General features: G+C 36.6%; 1 protein-coding gene across 6 annotated transcripts in view; it reads right to left on the bottom strand.

Annotated features, from left to right (window-relative positions):
• Positions 1 to 25,580, bottom strand: part of Ccser2 (coiled-coil serine rich protein 2) — a 123,362-nt gene that overhangs the window by 24,318 nt on the left and 73,464 nt on the right. For all 6 annotated transcript variants that reach the window (XM_090346699.1, XM_090346700.1, XM_090346701.1 and 3 more), the window contains 3 exons: positions 18,807 to 19,002; positions 7,146 to 7,229; positions 4,857 to 4,943 (listed from right to left, as the gene is read on the bottom strand). In XM_090346699.1, coding sequence (XP_090202825.1) covers positions 4,857 to 4,943; positions 7,146 to 7,229; positions 18,807 to 19,002 — 367 coding nt within the window. The remainder of the gene's footprint in view (positions 1 to 4,856; positions 4,944 to 7,145; positions 7,230 to 18,806; positions 19,003 to 25,580) is intronic.

The following is a 25,580-nucleotide window of genomic DNA, read 5'->3' as shown; positions in this document are numbered from 1 at the left end:
TTCTTAGTTACTTTCATCTATCATAGAGTCTTAAAAAGAGAAATCTGACCTTCAATGCAATGGGTGAAATAAAATCTAAAAAGTTCCTATTCTAGATCATCCTCACTTAGGGACTGATTTGAACTAACAATAATAATGATACATTTACTAATATTTTAAGTTACTGAAACCTTGGATATCGAGTATAGCTCCATGTGACTTATGTACAATCTTCATATAAAATTATAGAGTATGTGTTGTCATTATTATTTTCATTTTAAAAATAAAGGATTTGAAATATAAGGAACTGAAGTAACATTCAGAATTGTTGCAGAAGACAAAAGGAAACACATGGTTTAGAATGTGGATCTAAGTTTAATTTTACAGATATTTATTTTAACTAAGTCACAGTCTTGCCATCATAAGTATTTTGTATTTGTCCTTTAAAAAAAGAGAACTGTACATGTTCTTTGAATAATCTTAATAGTTTACATAAAGTACTTAAAATAGTCCAAGGTCCTCAACAACAAACAAGAACATCTAAGAATGAATACATTTTACATGTGGCTAAAGACACCTTCCTAGGATAGCATTTGGAAATACATTGGACTTTATGGTGCTCAAAGATGATAAAAGCTAGAGAAGGGCAAAAGAAGACAGATGTGTGCAGGCACTCAAATTTAGGAATAAATGGAGATATATTTTGAATAAACACAAAAAAGCACAGCAGAATAGAACTGGAAGGGAACAGTGAAACAAGACCTACACATTCCACATGAAAAAAAGGAAAGATGAGCAATGCAATTTACCTATGTCATTCGACTGATTAGTACTGAAGACAAGAAATTACTATTTATGGCTCTTCTGGTGACCTCTTTCCTGTTTTAAGTGGTGTAGAAAGAACAACTTTAAATAGAAGGGCAATTTAATTTTGGTAATGCGAAAATTGCTATTACCTATCTATAACTTCAAGACTTTATATCGTTTAATTTTTTTGAATTTATCAAATGACTTTCTAGAGTTCCATAAGTAAAATTTGTCCTTTTGCATTCTTTCTGACTTCATTTGTCAGTGCTAAGTATGGAATCCAAGGACTTAGACAAACTGGACTCAAATACTAAGCTACAGCCCCAGTCCTTAATTTCATACAAGGTTCTTGCTATGCAGCCCACATTGCCCTCAAACTCATTATCCCACTGTCTCTTCCTTCTAAGTACTGGAATTATAGGTGTGCAATGACATACTTATTAGCACTGAATAGCTTCTAATTCCTTAGCTTTAAAAATGAGGTAAAGTGGGAAAGAGGGAAGAAGGAAGAAATTAGCAAAACATTGGCTAGTTCCTTTATAAAGCATCCATTTTCTAATCCTCTAAATCTAAGCAAAAAGAAAGTATGCTAACATTGTCTCTAGATCCAAGAACAGTGTTATGATTTAGATATGAAGTGACCCATACATGCTCATATACTGAAGGCTCAATCCTTAGTTAGTGGTGCTATTTTGAGGAGGTTGTAGGGGTAGGAAGTGGAATTTAACTCTCTAGAAAGTAACTGACAGAGTGCATGACCTTGGGAGTGATATCTTGTCCTTTCTGCCCACTATGAGGTAGGCCACATGCTCCTACCACCATGATGTTGTATCACCAGGCAAAAACAGGATCAATAGGCCTAGGGCTACAGACATATCTCTGCATGTCTGAACAAAAATAAATCTAACTTAAGTTGTTTGTCAGGAAGTTTGTTACAGTGATAGAAGGTCTGACTAAAACAGGAACTGAATAAAGTTTCACAAAGTTCTTTTATTATAAGCCATAATGCTGTGCATTTAAAAATGAATCAATATAGCCAAGGCACTAGTGGCTCATGCCTGTAATCCTAGCTACACAAGAGGCTGAGATTTGAGGTTCAAGGTTCAAAGCCAGCCCGGGCACTAAATACAGAGAGGCTCTTATCTCTAATTAACCACTAGAAAATGGGAATTGGGGCTGTAGCTCAAGGGGTAGGACAGTACCCTTGAGCTGAAGAGCTCAGGGACAGTACCCAGACCCATGACCGACAAAAAAAAAAGGAATCCCTAGCTTCCTAGCTAAATGCCCTGCAGCCTCTAGAGCAATCTATAGGAAAATTATGCATACCACAGTACTGTCCGTCCTTTTTCCAATTAAAGTGACTTATAGGTTTGTTATAAGGAATATTATACCCTCCAGTATGGAGCATTTCACATACGTAATTCTAAAGAATAATACTTTCTAAAACTCTAAAGAATAATACTTATCTTGTATTTCTTTTTCTTTTCTGCGGGAGAGGAGGGAGGAATCTCTGACATACCTCTTAAATCTTTAAAACAAATATTTCAGCCAGGTGCAGAGGCTCATGCCTATAATCCTAGCTACTCAGGAGGCTGAGATCTGAAGATCGCAGTTCAAAACCAGCCCAGGAACTAAAGTCCCTGAGACTCTTATCTCCAATTAATCACCAGAAAACCAGAAGTAGTACTGGGGCTCAAAGAATAGGGAGATAGCCTTGAACTGAAGAGCTTAGGGACAACGCCCAGGCCCACAGTTCAAGTCCCACCACCGGAAAAAAAAAAAAGATTATTTCAGCAGAGATGCTGCTCAGGATTACTAACTCAATCTTTCCAAAAGTACAAAAAATTAAATATTCTTAACTAAAAGAAACGTAAGAGACAGGTATAACCACTACTATACAAAAATACTAGACTGGATTGTAGTTATCTAATCAATAGGACATTTCTGTATTTCTGGAACAAGTGGAGAAATCAGAATATAAACTAGATACTTGATATTACTAGAGAATTCCTGTAAGTTGCTCTAATATCTTTTTTGCAGGTATGATGGAAAGACTTTTTTTAAAAAATTCATACTGAAAGCTGAGTGCCAGAAGCTCAGTTCAGGCCTGTAGTAGTGGCTACTCTGACAATGAAGTTCATAGGATTGTAGTTCAAAAGCCCATGAGAGGCCAACTCCAAAATAGCTAGGAAAAAGTAAGGCTAGGAGCTTGGGTCAAGTAGAAGAGCATCAAACAAGAAAGCTGGCTAACTCAACACCTTAAGTTCAAATCCCAGTACTAGGAAGAAAAATAAAAAGAAAAAGAAAGATGAACACTGATGTTAAAAAGAAGATTTTGTCCAAACTTTACATATCTTCCATTACTTATCAATCATAGGTCAGTATAAAGTGATAGCTCATAATTTTAAATTTATGTTCCTATTTTCTACATTACAATCTCCTACTTTTTTTAAGGACTAAGAATTAAATTTGATTCTGGTGTTAGGCCAGTGGTCTGCCACTCAGCTACATCCTCATCCCCATCCCCCAACCTCTAGTTGTTTGTTTTATCCTTTCAGTCATCAGTCATATTTCTGCTTTACATGGGTATAGGTTTGAAATGCCAATTCTATAACTCGATAAAGAAAGAGCAATGGACAACCAAAATGATGCCTCATTCTTCTTGAAAGGGCAGTCATCCTTAATTCACAGGTATTTTTCAACATTACAATGGCTCATGTGGTTTCTTACAGCAAAGAGTCTTGGACTGAGGACCACTACAAGAAATGGGTCTCAGATGTCTCGTGCTTGCCATGGTGCTTCTTGAAACATGGAAAGCCTCCAGAACACCACTCTCTACAATCTGACCTCTATGGCTCAGAGTGCAATATACTCTATCACTTTTATCTTTAAGATTAATACTAAAAGACCAAGCTGCTTTTCTGTGTGAAGATGCTTTTTGATTTCTAACTTGACTTTTAACTGCTATGACTTTTGTACATTATCTTCTTTCTACCCTGGCCTTTTATTTTTACTAATAAACAATTATAATAGGATTCAAGGTGTTGCTTCCATATGGGACTAAAATTTGAAACTATAATTATAAAATTATCAAGATTCAAAGATGGCACTGAGGGATCAACCTGACCCACAGATTCTTAGGCTCTCCTTCAATATGGCACATTATACCTTAACAACTACTGTCATTTCATTCACAGAGAAAATGTCTTGTTCACAAAAAAAAGTCCCTAGCATTTATTACCTTAAAACATGTCTCAAAGACATTTAACATGGGGCTGGGAATATGGCCTAGTGGTAGTCTTGTTTGCCTAGCATGCACAAAGCCCTAAGTTTGATTCCTTAGCACCAAGTAAAGAAAATGCTAGAGATGGTGCTGTGGCTCAAGTAGTAGAGTGCTAGCCTTGAGCAAAAGAAGCTCTGGGACAGTGCTCAGGCCCAGCGTTCAAGCCCCAGGACTGGCACACACCACACACAAAAGACATTAATCTGAATCGGTAAATAAATAAAAGTAAATTGTTGAATTGAATCTCTAAAATAGAGGACCACTGAAAATGTATATCCGACCAAGAGTTTAAGAATTGAATCCTTCATATTTAGACTAACCATTAAGCCACAGACATTTACTAAAGTATATATAATATGAACATTCTGTAATGATGCAACCTTGCAAAAGTAAATATACATATGGATGAGAGAGAGAGAGAGAGAGAGAGAGAGAGAGAGAGAGAGAGAGAGAGAGAGAGAGAGAGAGAGAGAGAGAGATATTGAGAGATTGGAATACACAGGCGTCAGTGGCTCCTGCCTATAATCTGACCTATAGGAGGCTGATAGACTACGTTTCAAAGCCAGCCAAGGCAGGAAACTCTTCTCTCCAAAAAAACTACTCAACAGAAGAAGTAGTGCTTGGCTTGAGTGGTAGAGGATTAGCTTTGAGCAAAAAAAAAAAGCTCAGGGACAGTGTCTAGACCCTGAGTTCAAGCCCCAGGACTGGCACAAAAAATAAAACATAAAAAGCATCCAATAGCCTAGCATGAAAATCATCCACTCACTTTCTTTACAATATTACTTACAAGCTGATGTTCTAGTAGTTGTATTTTTTCATCTTTTTTCTTTATTTCTTCCTTAAGTTGTTTTATTTCATTTAATAAATCTTCATTCTGAAATATTTTTAAAAAATTAAGGTGAGTTATTTAAAATATTCTGAGAAATATTAAGTCAATGAAAACCAGCAATGAATAAACTACTTGTTCATTTAAAGAAAAGGCCCTTTATTTAAAAAAAAAATCCTAAAATGGCATGGTCTAAAGCATGTGACTTGTAAACAATGGACAGTAACAAAAAGTGACAGCTAACGTTCATGAAGCACTTGTTAGTTGTCAGAGACTAAGAACTTTTGAGTATTTAAAGCATTCGATTCTGACTACAATGATGTACACATGCTTTTATCCATTTTACTGTTTTTATAATTTTTGTTATAATTAAGAGGGATTACAGTTATATTCGCCAGATAGAAAGTGCATTACTTCACACACATTGATATCCCTTCTCATGTTTTTGTCCCCATTTCCCTCCCCCACCCCTTCCCTCATCTTGCTTTCCCCCCTTCCCTTTCCTATTTCAAATAAACAAATAAACATTTATACAATATACCAGATAACAAGGTAAGATACTGTAACAACATGAGAATAACCAAGGGACAATAGATGAGAAATAACATAGGACATTAAGGACAACAATCACACATTATATAGCTCTTGTTTCCATATCCTGGAGGTCCTTTCATTAGCCTCACCCTATATGGCTTTATGCATCTAGGTTTTGAGCTATTGTAACAATCTGCTAGGAGAGTCCAAGATTTGTACGAATTATTACAAATGAGGGAAACCATTGAGTCTATGTTCCTTTGGGTCTGCCTTTAAATTTTGTTTTGTTTGGCAATACTGCAGTTTAAATTCAGTGACTCGGGCTTGATAGGCTGCTACTTCACCACTGAGCCATGCCTCGACCCTGTTGATCCTCTTATATATAAGAAAACTGAGATGTAATCTACAGAGTAGAGAAATAACATACAAAATAGTAACTAACTATATCTGCAAGGGACATAGTATCTATGAGAGAAAATGTGAGACACAATAATGAAAAGGAACAGTATAATTAGGAGGAAATTTTGGCAGGTTCAGAAATCATCAAAAAGTAAATATTTCTAAAGAATAATAGGGAAATTCACTTTTCCAGGAAAACAACCCTGAGGGCTGGGAATGTGGCTTAGTGCTAGAGTGCTTGCCCAGCATGCATGAAGCCTTGGGTTTGATTCCTCAGTACCACATACACAGAAAAAACCAGAAGTGGTGCTGTGGAAGAAGTGGAAGAGTGCTAGTCTTGAGCAAAAGAAGCTCAGGGACAGTGCCCAGGCCCTGGGTTTAAGCCTCAGAACTGGCAAAAAAAAAAAAAAAAGTAAATCAAAGAATTCTGAATTAAGGTGAAAACAAGTAGTATATCAACAAGATATGCATGATACAATTATTTAATTGTATTAAGAGTATTGCCAAGTTAAACACAATCTGGCATATTTTCAGTCTTAACTATTATTAATTCATTTCTATACAGCTGTGTATTATATACTGACAAAGTAGCTTGTATCAGCAAAGAAATTAGAGAGAGAAGACAGATGTACATATATACACACAACTTTCTAAAAAGGAAAATGATTATATGCTTTGAGTGATAAAGTATGCCATCTCTTTCAGAATGTAAGAATATTGCTATACTGCAAGAAATCAGAAATAGATATTTTACAATGGTTTTACTATATTACCTAAATATCACAATGGGAAAGATTTTTGTGAATTATTGTTATATATACTGCAATTAGGAAATATTATTTATTATATTTAAAAACAAACTCCAGGGCCAGGAGTTTGGCCTACTGGTACCACATACATAGAAAAAAGCCAGAAGTGGTGCTGAGGCTCAAGTGGTAGAGTTCTAGTCTTGAGAAAGACCAAGGACACAGTGCTCAGGCCTTTAGCTCAAGCCCAGGACTGGCAAAAAATTTAAAAAAAATTGAAAACATAAACTCCAAAATGGTATTTAAAGGCTGGGTACAGAGGTGGAAGCCTGTAATTCCACTACTCTGGAGGCAAAAACTAGTAAGACAACCTGGGGCTAAAAAGTGATATTTTTAGATAACAAACTAGGGAGATTAAGGGAAAAGCCAGATTAACGGAAAATCTGGTTATTTCCCCAAACAGTAAAGCTCTTATTCTTAATGCCTTTATTACGCAAAGTTGTGGCTGCCACTGCTTTATTATTTTAGTAATAAGAATTCTGAGTTCAGCAGCATGACTACCTAGTCATACCTTATACATCTGATCTCCCTCTTCTGGCTCAGGACTGGATGGCAATGAGAGTTGAATATCATGCACCGAACCACTTCCATCATGCTGTCAGAAGAGAGAGAGAGAGAACACACGATTAATATAACAACTCTAGATATTCACATCAACTTGATTTAATCCCCCAGATCAACCACTAGCATGACAAAGGTAAAACAAGAGGTAAAATTTCAAAAATATTTTTCTTCTCTGTACTGGTATAGAGAAATGTAGAAGGAAAAGCAAGTTAGCTAAGAGTAATCTGTGGAATAAATAACAGACATCCTATGAGTTGAGAAAGCAGAAATTCACTCAATGTTTTAAAACTGGAAAAAAAAATGAAGCAAATTCCTAAAGAATCTCAAGATTGGATTACCTCCACTAAGGAAAATATGAAACAAATCAATTGAACTTATTTTGTTTACTAGTGTTTTGAGTGTAAAGAAGTTAGAAACTGCAATATTAAATATGTCAACAAGGCTTGGCCAGAGAGATCACTTGATTAAAAATACCAGATACGGAAGTGGTGCTGTGGCTCAAGTGGTAGAGCTTGAAGAGCTCTGGGTCAGAGCCCAGGCCCAGAGTTCAAGCCTCATGACTGACCAAAGAAATTTTAAAAAATAAAAATACCAAACACATGAGGAATACACAGTACATTATTCCATTTATACTGAGTCTAAAAACAGAGAAAACGAATCTATGCTGCTAGACTTCAGAAGAGTAAGGACCGACTCTGGGATGGGACATTAAAGGAACTCACAGGAATCAGAAAATGTTCTGTCTTGACTACATGGTAGGTATCAATGAAAGTTAATGTTGGTGCACCTTAAACAATTTACTGAACATACGGCATAATCACTAATAAAAGGTGAAAAACTAAACACTTTTTTCTTTAAACAAGATAATAATGTTCTAATCCTTGCTGAGTTTATAAATAAGAAACTGGGGCTAGGTGCCCTAGGCTCACATTCTAGGATTCTAGCTACTCAGGAGGCTGAGATCTGAGGATCTCGGTTCAAAGCCAGCCTTGGCACAAAAAGTCCACGAGAAAGTCACCAGAAAGCCAGGAGTGGTGCTGTGGCTTAAGTGGTAGAACAGTAGCCTTGAGCTGAAGAGCTCAGGGACAGAGGCCAGGCCCAGAGTTCAAGCCCCATGACCAACAAAGGAAAAAAGAAAGGAAGGAAGGAAGGAAGGAAGGAAGGAAGGAAGGAAGGAAGGAAGGAAGGAAGGAAGGAAGGAAGGACGGACGGATGGGAGGGAGGGAGGGAGGGAGGGAGGGAGGGAGGGAGGGAGGGAGGGAAGAAAGAGGAAGAGAGAGAAGAGGGAGGGGAAAGGGGGAGGGAGAGGGGGAGGGAGAGGAAAAGAAAGCAGTGATTTCTAACACAATAGGAAATCATTCAATGATCAGATAGACAACATTAAAAAAGATGAAACAATTCCATAACTGTGTGAGGTGATGGTGAGGGACTGAACCCCTGATGAAGGCAGCAAAACTGCAATACCACTGAACCAGTCACCTTCAAATAGCACTACAATCACAATCTACCAACCACACTTGTTCTGAAACTCCCATACCATGGACAGTAATTTTCATTCAGATAGGTCAGTGTTTTGATAGATACATTTAGATTATTTATTGAATTATATTTCTACTGAATCAGACTCTCTAGTGATGGAACCTAACTAACCTTTTGAAAATCTCAAATGCTAACTATACAGTTGCTAAAGTTTCAGCACGGACAAATGGCATTTATTAGTGATACCATATGGATATTTTTAAGACTTGGGCCTAGAAGACAGGCAATATCCTATGAACAGAAAATGTTCTCAAAATATTTAGTTTTTAAAAAGGCGAGAGGGGGAAAAATTTTACAAGACACATCAATGAGATGATGTTTAACCATCACTATTAAACATGTAAATATACAATCTTATATACAAGTATGTTTGAGAAAAGAAGGACTGAAAATTATTTCCAAATATCTAAATGTCTTCCTGCTCACTGCAAACCAGGAACCCAAAGGCCTGGGAGCAAATGCAAACACATACAGCTTTGCAATCGATGTGGGTGCAATTGTGGGAAGCAGTACAGCAGGCAAAGAAAAATAAAATACCAGTTTCTAGGGTGAGGAAAGAAAGAGGAGTCCAGCCAAAAACCACTAAAATACCAGGAAATCACAAAAGAGACTCCACTAAGTTGCATGTAAATCCCTAAATTCATTCCTGAGCAGAACGTCATATGATCATAGGCTGAAAAATAAAACAATAAATAAACTAAGACCACTAGCCAGGCTCCAATCCATCCTCTGATGTATACTCAGATTAGATCAGGAGAACAGGGCAGAGGCTTTAAAGACAGAATTGACATTAAAAACACAATCCAAAGTTGGCTAGCTGGAACTTGGAGGATGACATCCCACTAAATTATTTGCCCACTTTAAAAAGAAAAAAACAATCAATATTCTCCAAAGGATTTTTAATAAAATTATGAATCTCTTAATACAACGTCCAAATAGCTAAGACACAGTCCAAAATTGACAAGAGAAAAATAATCTCAATTCACACAGGCACCAATATGAAAGTAGCTAAGAATTTAGAATTAGCTAGAAGAAATATTAATAAAGCTATCACCAAAAAATTGCTAAAACTCTCAAAGTGAATATAAGAGAACATTTCAGCAAAAAAGTTAATATACACAGCAAAAATAAGTGGAAATTTTACATTAAAAAATTAAACAAAATCTTTAAATGCAACTTGACGGGCTAAATATCAGCATATCAAAAAACAAATTAAGGGAAAATAATCAAAGCTAAGTTTGTCCAGTATGTGCAAAATCTTGGATTAATCCCCAGTATGGAAAGAGGGGGAAATGATCTAACCTGACATGTAAGAAAAAAAATGCTAACTCTCCAAAAATTAAAAGCCTGATAAAGAATTTATGGGGACAATTACAAAAGAGCTAATATTCTTGTCATTATGGTCACAGAAGAAAGAACACGGGATAGAAGAAAATGTCCAAGAAGAACCGACATATTTGAGAAGCTCAATTTAAAAGAACTGAAAATACAATGACTATGCTCTCTCACAGAAAATCTGACAAGAAACAGAAGGATAATTTCATTTGAATAAACTGTTCTACAGATCAGAAATCTGATTAGTCATTCATGGGTCTAAAGAAAAAAATCACAAATATGACAATCTTTGAAATGAAGAAAAATGAAGACACTAAACACCAAATTGTACAGAATTAAACTAATATAGTATGTAGAAGGAAATCTATTGTATGAAATGTTCATACAAATGTTCATATAAAGTTTTCAATTCAGTCAGTGGAACCAAACATATCTAGAACAAGCACAAAGAAGAAAAGTATAATGTGCAAAACCTAACAAAACAGAAAAAAAAACAGATCAATGAAACAAAAACATCTTTAAAAACTGCTAAAATGTCCTGCAAAAGGGAAGAAGCAAATGAAGACCCATATTAGGTATGTCAGCAGGAACATCATAAGAGACGTCTCAGATATTGAGAGTAAATAAGTAAAGCCATCATTCTATGAAAAACTCTACATATACAAATTCTGTAAATTATACAAAATGAAAAAAATGCTTCAAAGCTCACAGATTCTTAAAACTCACCAAGATGAAATTGAATTTATAGCATAAAATCTTCCATGAAAAAAGTATCTTAGGCTAGATGTTTCATTGGCAAATTCCTTCAGAATTTAAAGCTCTGTAAAACTCTTTAGAAGAAATAGACATCACACTACTTCACTTCCAGATTTGCTCTCAAACTTTAGTAACCATGAGAATGCTATTAGCAAGGACATGGATCAAAGGACTAGAAAAAGTTCAGATATGACCTCATATGCTATGATAGATAAAGACAAAAGCATGTGTTTTTCATGCTTCAAATGATATATCCCAAAGAGCTAACATTTACTGAGCAGGGATGTTCACTGTGGTAAACATTCCACACAAACACTCCAGAATACAGCCAGGTGCTGATAGCTCAATGTGAAGTTGAGATTAAGAAACCTGAGTTTCCAGGACATCCCTGGCAGAAAAGCCAGTAAGACTATCTCAGTGGGGAAGTGGTGCTGTGGCTCAAAAGAGAACCAGTCTTGAGCTAAAGACCTCAGAGACAGCACCAGGCCCCATGACCAAGAAAACAAAAAGACTGTCTCAGTGGAAGAAAGTGGCTACAAAGGCATGTGCCTTACAGCCCATCTATAGTGGAAAGCATAAAATAGGTAGATTGACATATAGAATGCATCTGGGGCAGTAATAAGACCCTATCTCAGAAATAACCAGCGCAAAATGAGGAATGGCTTAGTAATAGAACGCCTGCCTAGCAAGCAAGCAAACACAAGGCTGAGTTCAAATCCCAGAGTAATGATGATAACAATAATGATGATGATGACGACAACGATGATGATGATTATGATGATGATAGAACACAACAACTGGAGAAAACATAAGCAAAGAATAAGCAATTCATAATTAACTGACTGTCCAGTATTCTGGATTGCTTTATTAGTGTAGGCAATGTCTATGGGGTTTAGTTAGAATATTTGAATTTTAAGTGCAATTAGAATGTTATTAGCATTTTAACAAAATAAATCAGGCTTTTTTGTTTGGTTTGTTTGGGGATTTTTGCAGTGCCTAGAATTGAACGCAGAGCTATGATCATATTAAACAACAAACAGTTCTACTACTGAGCAACACCCTCAAAATTTATCAGCATTTTATTTAAGGTGGACTAAGTTCCTTATTAGAGAACTTCTGTTAGCAACTGACCTTCCAGTTTCTTTCTCTTACCATAAATAATAAATTATGGGCACTAATATTAACTCTTCCACATTTTAGTTTTTTGAAAGACCTGATACTCCATCTTACCCAGGTGGTTCTTCCATGAGTTTGCAAATACTGGGGTCGGCCTATGAGTTCTAGAGCAGCTGCAATAGACATATTTGAAATGATTAATAACATCTGGCAGCACTGACCAATCCCTGGATAACAAGCATCATCAGTGATGTCAACAAAGCTGCCTTGTGTTCAGACATGCTACAACACAATCAAAACAGGCACACGCTAGGAAAAGCAGCAAAGAGGAGAGTTTACAAAAAATAATAAAATGATACATGGATAAACCATCACACTGCACACACTCTAGAATGTGATGTCCATTAAGGACAAGTTTTAAGTAATACAGTAATCACCTATGGGGCGCAGAATGTAAAGATTCAAGCTCTCTATTTTTTTTAAATATAGGCACACAAAGCCTATCAGAGATAAGGTGATCTAAAATCAATCTACAGAGCATTCAAAAATAGGCTAGAATGTCACTATACATAGAAAAAACACTCCATACTATTCTAAGGAAACAGTGCTTAAAAATTTCTTCTGTTAGGGGTATCAATATGCGAGAAGTAATGCACCCACCTGACAAATGTAACTGTAAACCCTCTATACATTACCCTGACAATAAAAAAAATACTAACACACACACATAAAAAAATCTTCTATTTAAATTTATTGTCAAACCTAAAAGCTTAATTGGAACAAATGTGAATATGGATATCCCTTCCTATATATAGGCTTTCTATCTTCTTTTCAAGGGTTAGAAGTGAAAAGCTCAGAGCTGGGTCAGAGTAAAAGCAGGGATCAGGGAGTGCAAGGTCTGCCGAAAGGAAACTCCATGCAGTTCAGGAGAAGAGGGTTTAATGCGTGAGTAAAGAGCAGACTCCTGAGCCCAAGATGGAGTCGGGAAAGCAAGAGGGCTTGAGGGTGGGGGGGGGGGGGGAAGTGACAGATTATATAGGGGGAGAGGTATAGCCACAGCAGAAGTGGATGTGATCTCAGAGGATGGGGAAATACCTCAGTGGGGACCTCCCACTGCCCCCAGGCATGCCAGTTGCCAGGGTTACAGGTTCTGGGCGGGGATTTCCAGGGTGCAGGGGGAGATAGCCAAGGGAAGAAGTCATTTCTTCCAGTCAGACCTAACAGGGAGATGTTCAGGTATGGGCAAATGATGCCAATCAGAGAAAGGAGGCTTCCACTAAGGAAAAGGAATAAAGCCGATAGCCTGAGTGATGTGAGGAAGGTGAGTCACCACATGTGCAATTCATCATCTCAAAGGGCTAAAGAGGATGCTGTGAGATATGAATAGCCCAGCACAAGCTATCAAAACTTAGTGGGCTGAAATTGGCAAGCACACCTAGAAAAGGTGACTGCCACAGGGGAAAATTATTTATACCAGGAAAATTGGTAAAATTAAATACAAGTAAACTGATTAAATTCTAAACTAATGAAAATCAATTTTCTCATAAAAATGGGGACATACATATGGGAGAAATAGAAAGGCCATGTATTGTTAAAATAAACTAAAATTGAACATATGAAGTCAAAATATCAATATATAAACAGAAATGCAGTCATAATGCGTATATATATACCCACAAACGTATGTAATGTACAAACAAAAGTATACAGACAATAGCAACAAAAACTTTAGGTACTAGAAGTAAATTTGACAAACTCAGGCAAGCCACTTGTGCTTCCTAAACCAAATCAACAAACCAATATTTATGTTCATAAACCCCTAATTTAAATATTATAGGATAAAATCAGTTCAATGCTATGCCCATTAAAATCCCCAGAGGATGGCCGGGAGTTTGGCCTAGTGGTTAAAGTGCTTGCCTAGCATGCATGAAGACCCGGGTTCGATTCCTCTGTACCACATACATAGAAAAAAGCCTGAAGTGGTGCTGAGGCTCAAGTGGTAGAGCTCTAACCTTGAGAAAGTCCAAGGACAGTGCTCAGGCCCTGAGCTCAAGCCCATGACTGGCAAAAAAAAAATAAATAAATAAAATCCCCAGAGGCTTTCATGGGATTCAACAAAATGATTCCAACATTTCACTAAAATATTGAAGAACAAAAACACCTAACAGGGAATACAGAGGAACAGGAAGGGAAGAGGTAAATACATGTTAAAATACATTTGAAGTTGTATAAAATAAGAACCATGATGATCAAATACTATGCAGCAGGAAAACTGTAGAACTTAGAATTGGGATAGTGTCATACACAGACAACTAATTTTTTGTTTTCACAAATATGGGGCCGGGAGTATAACCTAGTGGTAGAATACTTGCCTAAAATGCATGAAGCCCTGGGTTTGATTCCTGGGTACCACATACTCAAAAAAGGCCAGAAGTGATGCTGTGGCTCAAGTGGCAGAGCACTGGCCTTGAGCTAAAAGTGTCCAAGGACAGTGTTCAGGCCCTGAATTCCAGCCCCAGGACTGGCAAAAAAAAAAAAAAGGCAAAAAGACACGAACACTGCTTGCTTACCACAGGAGAAAGAATAGAATAGACTCAATATATTTTGTCCTGAACCCACTGACAATCTAGATGGAACTTGGAATGAAACTGGATCTCTAACTCATACCTTACATATACCAAAATTCCAAAGGTACCTGAGATTTAATAGTGAAGACCAAGGAAATTCTTGTTTTTATAAAGAGAATATATTTTCATGACCACAGAGCAAGAAATGGTTCTTGCTAAACAGGTTTTTCTACAAGTGCAAACCATACAGAAAAATTCAACAACATTAGGATTTACAATTTCTGTTCAGTTAAGGACAGCAAAAAGTGAAAGGATATCAATTCTTCACAGAAGAAACTATTTACAAACATATTAAACGAAGTATCTGCACTGAAAATATACAAAGAAAACTAAATCTCACACAATGACACAATGAGGAAACAAAATTCAATAGATATTCAAGGATATTCAGCTTCATTAGAAATGGGGAAAACGCAAACTAACAACAATTAAATATAACTATTTTCTATCCACGTAACAAAAATGATGAAATTAGGTCTGCACAGACAGGGAACAAAGGGAAATATTATCTCCTACTCAATGGGAGTAAAAAAGACAAAACGTGGAAAAACATTTTGGTATTTATAGAGCAGAATGTTTCTATGCATCCTGACTAAGAAATTCCACTTCTAATTAGATACTCCAGAGGAGCTTTTTTATATGTGTACCAGGAAAATATTCTTTTCTGAAATAATACTGTTGCTAAGAACAACTAGAAACAAAGTACGCAGTGAGTAAAATGGAAAGAAATAGTATGGTTAATCTGTGGAATGAAACTATAAAAGAAAAATGATAAAATAGAGCTGTAAGTCTTTAAAAAACATGGGAAGTCACAGAAAAATGCATGTCATGTCACTTATTCAAAGTTTATAAAAGAAGCAAAACAAAATATTATTACAGCTGCAGACACAAGAAGTAGCATATAGGAAGCTGGATAATGCCTCATTACTTAACCAGGATGAAGAGAGAGTACAAAAAGCTGCTATCCATGCTACCAAACTCTTATGCTGTCTATGTGCTATTTGTGCCCTGAAGTGACAAGAAAAATGTGGACATAGAGGAGTATGAGTGCCCTGGCTTTTCTATAGCCTCTGCCACCAAGTGGCGATCACTCAGTGACGTCTTAACTCAGAGCACTCATCCAGGATGCCACTGCTCTCAATATTCTTTTCACTTGTGTACACACATATGGGCTGCCCCCCCATGCAAATGTGTGTACACACACATCCAGCTATGTGAGAAAAAAATATTGGTTTAATTCTCAAAACTGGAAAGGGAATAATGAAATACAATGGCTAAATATCTACATTAGATATTTCATAAGCATATACTTCTTTATTTTTATCTTCAAGTTTATAGGGAAAGAATCACAGGAATCAAACGTTCTGGAAACCTCAATACACTGTCAAAAAGAAGTGGCATCATCTTTCTCCATTACTATATCTTGTATTTTTTATTTCCTACTCCAAGGTCAAACAGATGTGAAATATGACAATACAATAAAAGCAAATAGGAAAAATAGTGAAAAGAAATGAAAGAGGTAAAAACTAGATGGGCATAACTACTTCCTTGCAAAATAGCTTCAGCATGTACTAATGCCAGTGTCTGCATATCACATCATGTCTGCATAATGAATAAATACTTTCTGGGCCTCTTTTTCCTAAGCAGATCAGCAAAGAAAAAAAAATTTGGAGAAATTATACTTACCATCAAGAAAAAGAGTATTTAATAGGTGCCCCCTTTGGTATCAACTATAGAAAAAGTTCCTAGAGACAGCTCTAAAGAAGCTGTGGACCACACATTATTCAGACAAAGGACTGATACAGTTGGTAGCAACTCTGGTTATTGTTGGTTTTACTAAGTCTTTTTGTGTTTTATTTTTCAAGTAAGGTTTTTTTTTTTCTTGCCTAGGCCAACCAATTTTGTGCTTTGTATTATAGATAGGATCACAAGGTGTATGTTGTTATGCCTAGCATTCTCGTTAATATGTGGTCATGCAAACATGTTTTACAGAGGTTGGCCTTCTGGTCTCAGCCTCCTAAACAGCTAGGATCACAGGCTCACAAGTCCTAGTATCCAATAAGGTTTACCAAATCTTTTTAAACCATGGATGACTCACATTAAATTTTGTTCAATTTAGAAAAATTAAGAAGAGAAAATTATTGAAAGAACACTTATATAAAATATTGGATTCATTCAGTGCTTAAGTTCTATTAGCATTTCAGAAACCTGAAATGACAATTTGGTTCTCACCATATAAACAAAACCAAGAGTCAGTTTGTTCAGTGGGTACTACCCATAATTTCAGAGGTCAGAATGACAAAACGAAACATTAAGAGAGTCACAGCAAATGCATAAAAATGTTTATTTCTATAGTGCTGGCCATCATCAATTCACCTAGGCCTTCTTTCATTATAAGTGATGGTCTAGTCTTATCAATTAATATTTAATCATGTTTCATGAGAAAGCAATATACCCAGCCACAACATACACTATCTGGCTCACACTAGGTATTTAATATTTATTTCTCAACCTTTCTTACATACTACTTCCTTTGATACTGAAGCTCTTGATCAGAAAGTCACCTCAGACAAGCAAACAAATATTACGAAATAAATCATACCTCTAATTATAATCAGCTAAACTATATGCTCTCTGAGTATTTCAATCATGAAATCCACTTAAGCCTTGAGAGCAGTCCAAGCATCCAAATCCAAAAATAATCATCTACTTTCTTGCTCCCAGCCTTAGCACCTGGAGTGTTTTTCAAAAGGTAGTCAAATATCATATACATCAAGTAGGCCAGAATGTAATACATATTCCAAAGGCTCAATAGGACACTGAAAAATCCTAAACAGAAAATGTGAAACAATTTACCCAACTAACAGAGTATTTGTATTCATGGTTATACTAGGAGGAGCTTTATGGCATTTAAGCTAGTCTTAACTGAGCAGATACCATGAATCTGATTTGATGGTCACCACAAATTCTAAGATGATGTCTCTGCTTACACACACACACACACACACACACACACACACACACACACACACACACACACACACACATATGAGCTAAAAGTACAACCTTGAACAAAGTGACCTGGAAAGAAAACCAACAACAGAGCAGTCAGAGTATCCCTTATCAACTATAGCTTTTAAGTTTGGGCTACTAAATAAAATATTAGATTTAGAACCAAACACAAAGGTAACCAAAATTCAAAATTAGTATTTTATCTTTTGGTTACCTGTGTGCATGTGACCACACCTGAAAATGCTAAATACTTAAACAAAGAAGATTCTTGAATCAAAACCAAGTTCTACCTAGAGCTCAATCCATGGCTTTAGATAAAAAGAAGTTACTACAATCAGTTGAAATCTTCTCAAAAGATAAAAAAAAGCTGGGTAAGATTAAACTTGAAAATCTACAACAAACATTAAGTACATTTTGTTACCTGGTATATTGTAAATACATTTATTTATTTGAAATAGGGAAGGGAAGGAGGAAAACAAGATGATTGGGAGGTGATGGGGGAAGGGAAAGTGGGACAAAAATATGAGAAGGGGTATCAATGTTCAAAACAAATGTAACTAACTTCTCTGAACATTACTCTGACAATAAAATACAATTTTAAAAAGTTAAGTACAAATTGCTCCTATTTTCTACTTACCTGAAATTATAGTAAAAACTACTAATCCTAGAATGCCCATTGTTTCTGGCACTAGGTTGCTACAATTTGCCATTCTTTCCAAAAACTTACAAGGTAGGTATTATAAAAATGAAGGCATGAAACAATAAGAATGGCTTATCAAATACCAAACAGCTCATAAATGTTGATGCTGTGCTTTGTGTTCATATTATCACAGAAAACTCACATATTTTAATTCTCTCCAACAGCGTTTTTTACTGTGCACTATTCTTTTTTTACTCTTTTTTTTTTTTTTTTTGCCAGTCCTGGGCTTGAGCTCAGGACCTGAGCACTGTCCTTGAGTTTTCTCAATCTAGAACTCTACCACTTGATCCACAGCACCACTTCAGCTTTTTCTACGTACATAGTGCCAAGGAATCGAACTCAGGTCTTCATGCATACTAGGCAAGCACTCTACCAGTAGGCCAAACTCCCAGCCCTACAAGCATTACTCCTATATGCAACTAAACAGATGAAGGAAATCCAAAGAACTTTATGTTGAAGGAAGGAAGTTGATCTCTTCTACACCTCAGTATATTAGAGCTGGAAATGTTTGCTATGTACTCACCTGATGTAGCAGACGCTTCAGTTTCAGTAATTGCGTTTTCACAGCCGTGCAGTCTTGGACCATGTGTCGAAGGGTCATCTCATCCAGTATCACTGTATTCTCTGGCACATCTACAAACATCTTCTGGGACTGAAAAAAAGGGGTCCCTCCATAGCTTTCAAAGTGACCCAAAGGGGATTCTCTGTAAGGAGAACCTCTGGAATGGGAGAAGAGATGGAAAGAAAGATACACTATTTCAGAAAAAAGATAATGAAATTATCTTAGCAGTCTACAAATAATTTATCATGATTATAAAGTTTCTGAATTACACTTGCTTCAATGTACTTTCTGGAATGCATAATTAACTCTAGCTGTCATTAAAATGATTGTCTGCATCACTTCTACCCTGCCTTTTCTATATATTTTACACACTGGTTGAATAAACCTTCTTTCTCAAGAACTAGAATAAAAATCAAATACTCTGAGAAGGCCTTGACTAAAAACTTAGTCAATTTTTTCCATAGTGTCTGCTTGCTCTTTAGCTTTTGACATTGTTTAGCATCTTAATTCACACCCTATTTTCAACCCTATTTAACTATGCTCCTACACTAATTCCATATCTGCCCACATGAGTTCTCAGTTTGGGCACACCCCGAGACTACTATTGCCGAAAAGCCTCACCAAGCAGTTGAGACAGATGATACACTATTCTTTCGGGTTTTTTTTAATTGTTGCTAAATTATCTTTACCAATAAAAATTAAACAGGTTTCACAAGTCTGGATTCGAGGTGCATTACACGTCAATGGATATATAAAATTGAACCACATCCTCTACAATTATTTGAGTTTAATAGTAATAAAAACAGAAATACCCACTAGCATCAATATTAGTTAACACTGTTCTGTATGTAGAGCCAACAAAATCAACCAGAAATAAAAAGAATGCACACAAAGGGAGTCCTTGTTTTCCACCCACTTAAACAGAATCAGAGCTGGCTGTGATAGTGCACACCTGTAGTCCCAACACTTAGGCTAAGACAGTAAGTATGTGAGTCCTGACATCAGCCTGGACTATGTAGTGAACCCTTGTTTCAAAACTGGAAGGAAGGAGAGGACAAAAAAGAGAAATTCTCATTCCCTGATGCTGAGAACATAAAGCAAAAACAACAAATCACACCAAATCCTAGAAAGGAGATCCATTTGAGTAGTTGGCATATCCTTTTTATCATTTCAAAGGTGTGTGTGTGTGTGTGTGTGTGTGTGTGTGTGTGTGTGTGTGTGTGTGCACACCAGTCCTGGGGTTTGATTTCAGGGCCTGGGTGCTGTCCCTGAGGCTTTTTTTTTTTTTTTTTTTTTTTGCTAAAGGACAGTGCTCTAACACTTGAGCCACAGCTACACTTATAATTTTTGGGGTAGTTAATTGGAGATATCAGTCTCACAGACTTGCTTACCGGGGCTGGTTTTAAACCTTGCTCATCAGATCTCAGCCTCCTGAGTAGCTAGGATTACAGACATGAGCCTGGAAATCTTTAAAGGTTTTTGAGACAAGAAAAGAATTATGAGCCAGGGGGATGGAGAGGAAGAAGAGGAAGGAAGAGCAGAATGAATTTGATGAATCTATGACCAGGAACTTCCAGAATTTTATTAAAAATATTAATTTACATTCTGAAGATACTCAACTATCTCTAGGTGTAAGTCAAATGAGAGACCCATCTATACACATCAGAATATATTTCAAACCCCAGATTAAAACTGAGGATCCTTAATGAAGTAAGAAAAGGTGACTCCATGTGGAAGACATGTTTGGTGAAATTATGGGCTAGTTTCTCATCAGAAAGCTAGACTGAATGTTACAAGAAAGACTATCAACCAAGCATTCTAAATCCGGTAAAAATTACATTCAAAATAAAGGACAAATGAAGAAAGAAAACAAAATATAAGAATTTGTTACCAGCAGATCTTCCCAAAAGATAATGAACTACCTCCAACACCTCTACTACCTCACCTTCAAATAACAAACAGATGATTAAAAAGGTAGATTACTGTCAATGTAACAGAAGACTGGGAAACACTATACAGCAACAAGATAAAACAGTCATAGCTGGGCACTAGTGACTCACACCTGCAATCCTAGCTACTCAGGAGGCTGAGATCTGAGGATTGCCTTTCAAAGCCAGCCCTGGCAGGAAAGTCTTTTGTGAAACTCTTATTTTTAATTAACCACAGAAAACCAGAAGTGGTGCTGTGGCTCAAGTGGTAGAGTGCTAACCTTAAGCTGAAGAGCTCAGGGACAATGCCCAGGTCTACAGTTCAAACCCTATGACTGCAGGAAAAAGAGGAGAAAGAAAGGAGAGACACAGACTGACAGAAAGACAGATGGAGGGAGGGAGGGAGGGAAAGAGAGGGAGGGAGGGAGGGAGGGGGAGGGGGAGAGGGAGAGGGAGAGGGAGAGGGAGAGGGAGAGGGAGAGGGAGAGAGAGAGAGAGAGAGAGAGAGAGAGAGAGAGAGAGAGAGAGAGAGAGAGAGAGAGAGAGAGAGAGAGAGGAAGGAGAGCAGCCATACATAGACTTCTACAAAGAAGGCTGGGTGTGGACTATTGGTAAAATGCTTGCCTAGTATGCATGAAGCCCTCCCTGGGTTTTAATTCCTCAGTACCACCTACACAGAAAAAGCCAGAAGTGCAGTGGCTCAAGAAGTAGAACGCTAGCCTTGAGAAAGCTCAAGTACAGTACCCAGGCCTTGAGTTTGAGCACCAGGACGGGGGGGGGGGGGGGGGGGGGTGAAGGACAGGAGGAGAAGGAGAAGGAGGAGGAATTATTATTTTACAAAGATTAAACTAGGAACCAAAAACTTGCAACAAAAAAGAGGTCCAAAAAAAATTAGTAAAAGCACTTCACAAACTTCCCAGAAATAGAAGTAGGAGAAAGCTTTTTACAATTCAATTATATGTGGTTCCGAAACCAAAATTAGGGCCAGGGAGTTTGGCCTAGTAGGAAAGTGCTTGCCTAGCATGCATGAAAGCCCAGGTTCAATTCCTCAGTACCACATACATAGAAAAAAGCCAGAAGTGGTGCTAAGGCTCAAGTGGTAGAGCTCTTGCCTTGAGAAAGTCCAAGCACAGAGTTCAGGCCCTGAGCTCAAGCCCAGGACTGGCAAAAAAAAAAAAAAAATAGAAACCAAAATTAAAAGTATCTCAAAAAAAAAAAGATGACTATATGTGGGTATTTCTTAAGAATACATACACAAAGAAATCCTTAATAAAGTATTACCAAATTGAATAAGATAACATAAAATGATATAACATGAGCAACTGAGAGTTAACCAAGAAATAAAAGGTTTGACATCGGAAAATCAACAAAATGAGAGTAAAGTATGATTTAAATAAGAAAAAAACATTTGACAAAATTCAACATTCATAATAGAAACACTCAACAAACCAGGAGAGAACTTCTTCAACATATATAAAGAAGTTCTCTCCCTCCTTCTTTCCCTCCCTCCTCCCCTTTTTGTATGTACATGTACATGTTGTATGTATATAGACATATATTACATACATGTGCACACAAAAATACCTTGCTTAACTTTGTTTTCTCTGTAATATCTTGAAAAGAAATACAGCTGCTGCCTTTATCAGAAGGCTTAAAAATCCATAGCAATTGTGCAAGAGGAATAAAAAAAGGAAAGTATCCTTTGAGGGAATTTTAAGGAAGTAAGAAAGTTAAATAAATCATAACACTAGAGCTACTGGGACTATACCAAAGCTCATAAATGAAGGAGAAAAGTGAGCCAGGGGATTATGATTTTCATAAACTGTAAGAATGGATCCATAAAGAGGAACTGATTCAGCCAAATGTGCTAAGTGTCCAAAGGAGGGAAAAGGACTTAAGAAAACTTCATCTAGACAGGACAAGGAAGAATAAAGACAAAGACCTCACCTCTAAATGGTAAAGTTCTACAGTTACTGGAAAATAAGAATCCTTCCTCTAAAAACGCTGCTGGGGTACAGTACAATCAGGAAAGGGCTAGATTTCAGTTACAAGTAGAATGTAGGCAAAGGGGTCAAGGGTGGTCAGGGTGTGAGTTTGTAAGGGTGTGAGAGAATACCATTTGATATAGTAGAAATGTCTGGAAAAGGAAGCTGTTGAGGAAAGAGAGGTGGATGATTAACTATTAAAAATAAGAATAGCAATACACTGTCAATGAGTGAACATCAGTAGTTGTGAAACTCAAAGTCTTTTCAAGGTATAATCCTTTAACTATAAAGGTGATGAAAGTTGAGGGACAAAGAGTAAAGGGATCAGTACTCAAAAACTTTCAGAATAGGAGAGGGACTTTAACACATAAATATTAAAATTCAACATTTAATACAAAGACATATATAAAAGCAACAGTTTTAAATTATGCTGGGATAAGGCTTATTTTGGTTGTTTCTTTTTAATCTTTTCATCCTCATTATTGGTTCTGGGAGATACAGAAAACTCAACAAGGTCACCAGTAAGGGTTAAACAAAACTGTCACCCATAACTATTAACAACAAATGTGTGAACCTGAGCCATTCCAAAGCTGTGTGATAAGATTAGCAATCCCTATAAACGCCATGCATTTTTCACACTAAGAATCACCAAGGTGGATGATACAGATTTACAAACACTTAGTAATTTAATATACACTCTGTAGAAAGGATCTGTATTTGTGTCTGTTAATGACCTTTTTTGCAAAATCACAATATGACACTTATACTTTACAAGCACATAGATTCACTACTTAAACAAGTAATTCATTCTCAAAGTATTTCATTCTATTTTGGATACTCCCACTTTAAGGCAAAATCTGCTGCCTTTTATCTTAAACTGTGGGTATACAATTTGGCTATCTAGAGTTAGAGATCACATCTAATCATTCCTCCAAATGACCAAGAAATCGTGTTATGGTAAATGTGAAGTGTAGTTCTTGGAAAATGTTATATCCTATCACACAGCTTCTACTGGGGCCACTGTTCTGGGTGGAATACCCACCTTTCTCCTATGGCAATCAACCTTCCTCCTCCTATCCACAGCCTTTAACACCCATTAAGAGTTTTTTGTTATAGTATGAAGCTAATTGAAAAGACCTCCAGGATATTGAAACAAAAGCCATACAATGAATGATTGTTGTCCTTAAGGTACTATATTATCTCTCAACTCTTTTGCTGTGCCTTGGTTATCTCATATTGTTATAGTATCTCACTTTGTTATCTGATATATTGGATTTATTTGTATTTGGTTATTTGAAATTGGATAGGGAAGGGGGGAAAACCAAGATGGGGGGGTGGAAGGGAGGGTAATGGGGACCAAGACATGTGAAAGGGTATCAATATATGTGAATTAATGCACCTTCTATCTGGCAAATATCATGTAACCCTTTTATTAATTACAATAAAAAAATAAATTAAAAAAAGTTTTTTGTTTTGTTTTATAAGTAACACTCTTAAGTCTGTGCTATCTTGCCCAACCCCCCCCGACCCATCCCCCACCAAAAAAAAAAGCCACTGCATGTTCATGGATCGCGTTCGAGGGACCCATCATCACTAGCACCACACTAATAGTCTACATATTGATCTCTCCTACTTTCTGAACATTCTTGTGGCTGAAATATACACTTTCATTTTTGTATAAGATGGAACAACCAGCAGAAATAAGTGTTGGAATGGTATGTAGTCCATGCAGTGCATTCTTTCTGACTGTCTCCATCATTCATTTCCTCTCATGAATTATACCAACAAAAGGATTTTCAGTGTGACCCCATTACTTCATCATCAGCTGAAGAATTGCCTTTCTCAGCTGGATTAGAATCTTTGCACCATGCTTCAACAAATATAACTAAGAAAAAGACTTGATAATTAGCACACATCTAGAACTCTCCTAGCAGAGGATTACAATAGCTCATACCCTAGATACATAAGGCCATATAGGATGAGGCCAAATTAATGGACCTCAGGACATGGAAGCAAGAGCTTAATTATGAGTGACTTATTTTTAATGTATTATGTTTTTCCTCTTCTGTTGTGTTGCCCTTTGGTTAATCTCATATTGTTAGAGTATCCCATTTTGTTACCTGGTATATTATATAGATGTTTATTTGTTTATTTGAAATAGAAGGGGAAAAATGAGGGGAAGGGTGGGGGTAGGGAAATGGGTACAAAAACCTAAAAAGGGATATCAATGTGTGAGAAGTAATGCACCCTCTATCTGACGAATATAACTGTAACCCTCTATACATTAAATTAAAAAAAATTTAAAAAAATACGTGCTATACTAAAATATCAGAAACAACTAGTAAAGTTGTGATGGAATAAATTATGGGAAATATAAAAAGAGAAAAAGACAAGATAATTATCATTATATTTATTTGGGGGAGCTACTCTCAACCTATCTACTATATTCCAAAGTATTCTCCTTCTAAATATTCATGTAAGAAAGCCTATGTTTTTATTTTATAAAAGCAAGTAAGTCCACAAGTGTATCCTTCATTGATACACTCTGCACATACCTTGTAACAGATTTTGTACTTTGCCTTTGCTACCAAGATCTTGGCAACAATTTTGTTTCCTATTTTAGGGAGTATACAGAACCGTATGTTTTACTTTGTAATTTATCTCAGTTTCATTAGTTCACTGCAAATGTGCTCCAGAATAAGCTAAAACTATCTGTGGGTTGAGACAGTAAAAAGGGGAAAATAATAGTAACAATAAAGGGGTACCTACTGTAAACCAGATACTGTTACAGGAACTTTTATCCCTGATGCCCAAATATAGAA

Source organism: Megascapheus bottae, chromosome 15, assembly GCF_031878675.1.
Source record: "Megascapheus bottae isolate mThoBot1 chromosome 15, mThoBot2.hap1, whole genome shotgun sequence".
Classification (NCBI taxonomy): domain Eukaryota; kingdom Metazoa; phylum Chordata; class Mammalia; order Rodentia; family Geomyidae; genus Megascapheus; species Megascapheus bottae.
This window is presented reverse-complemented; position numbering and strand designations above follow the sequence as displayed.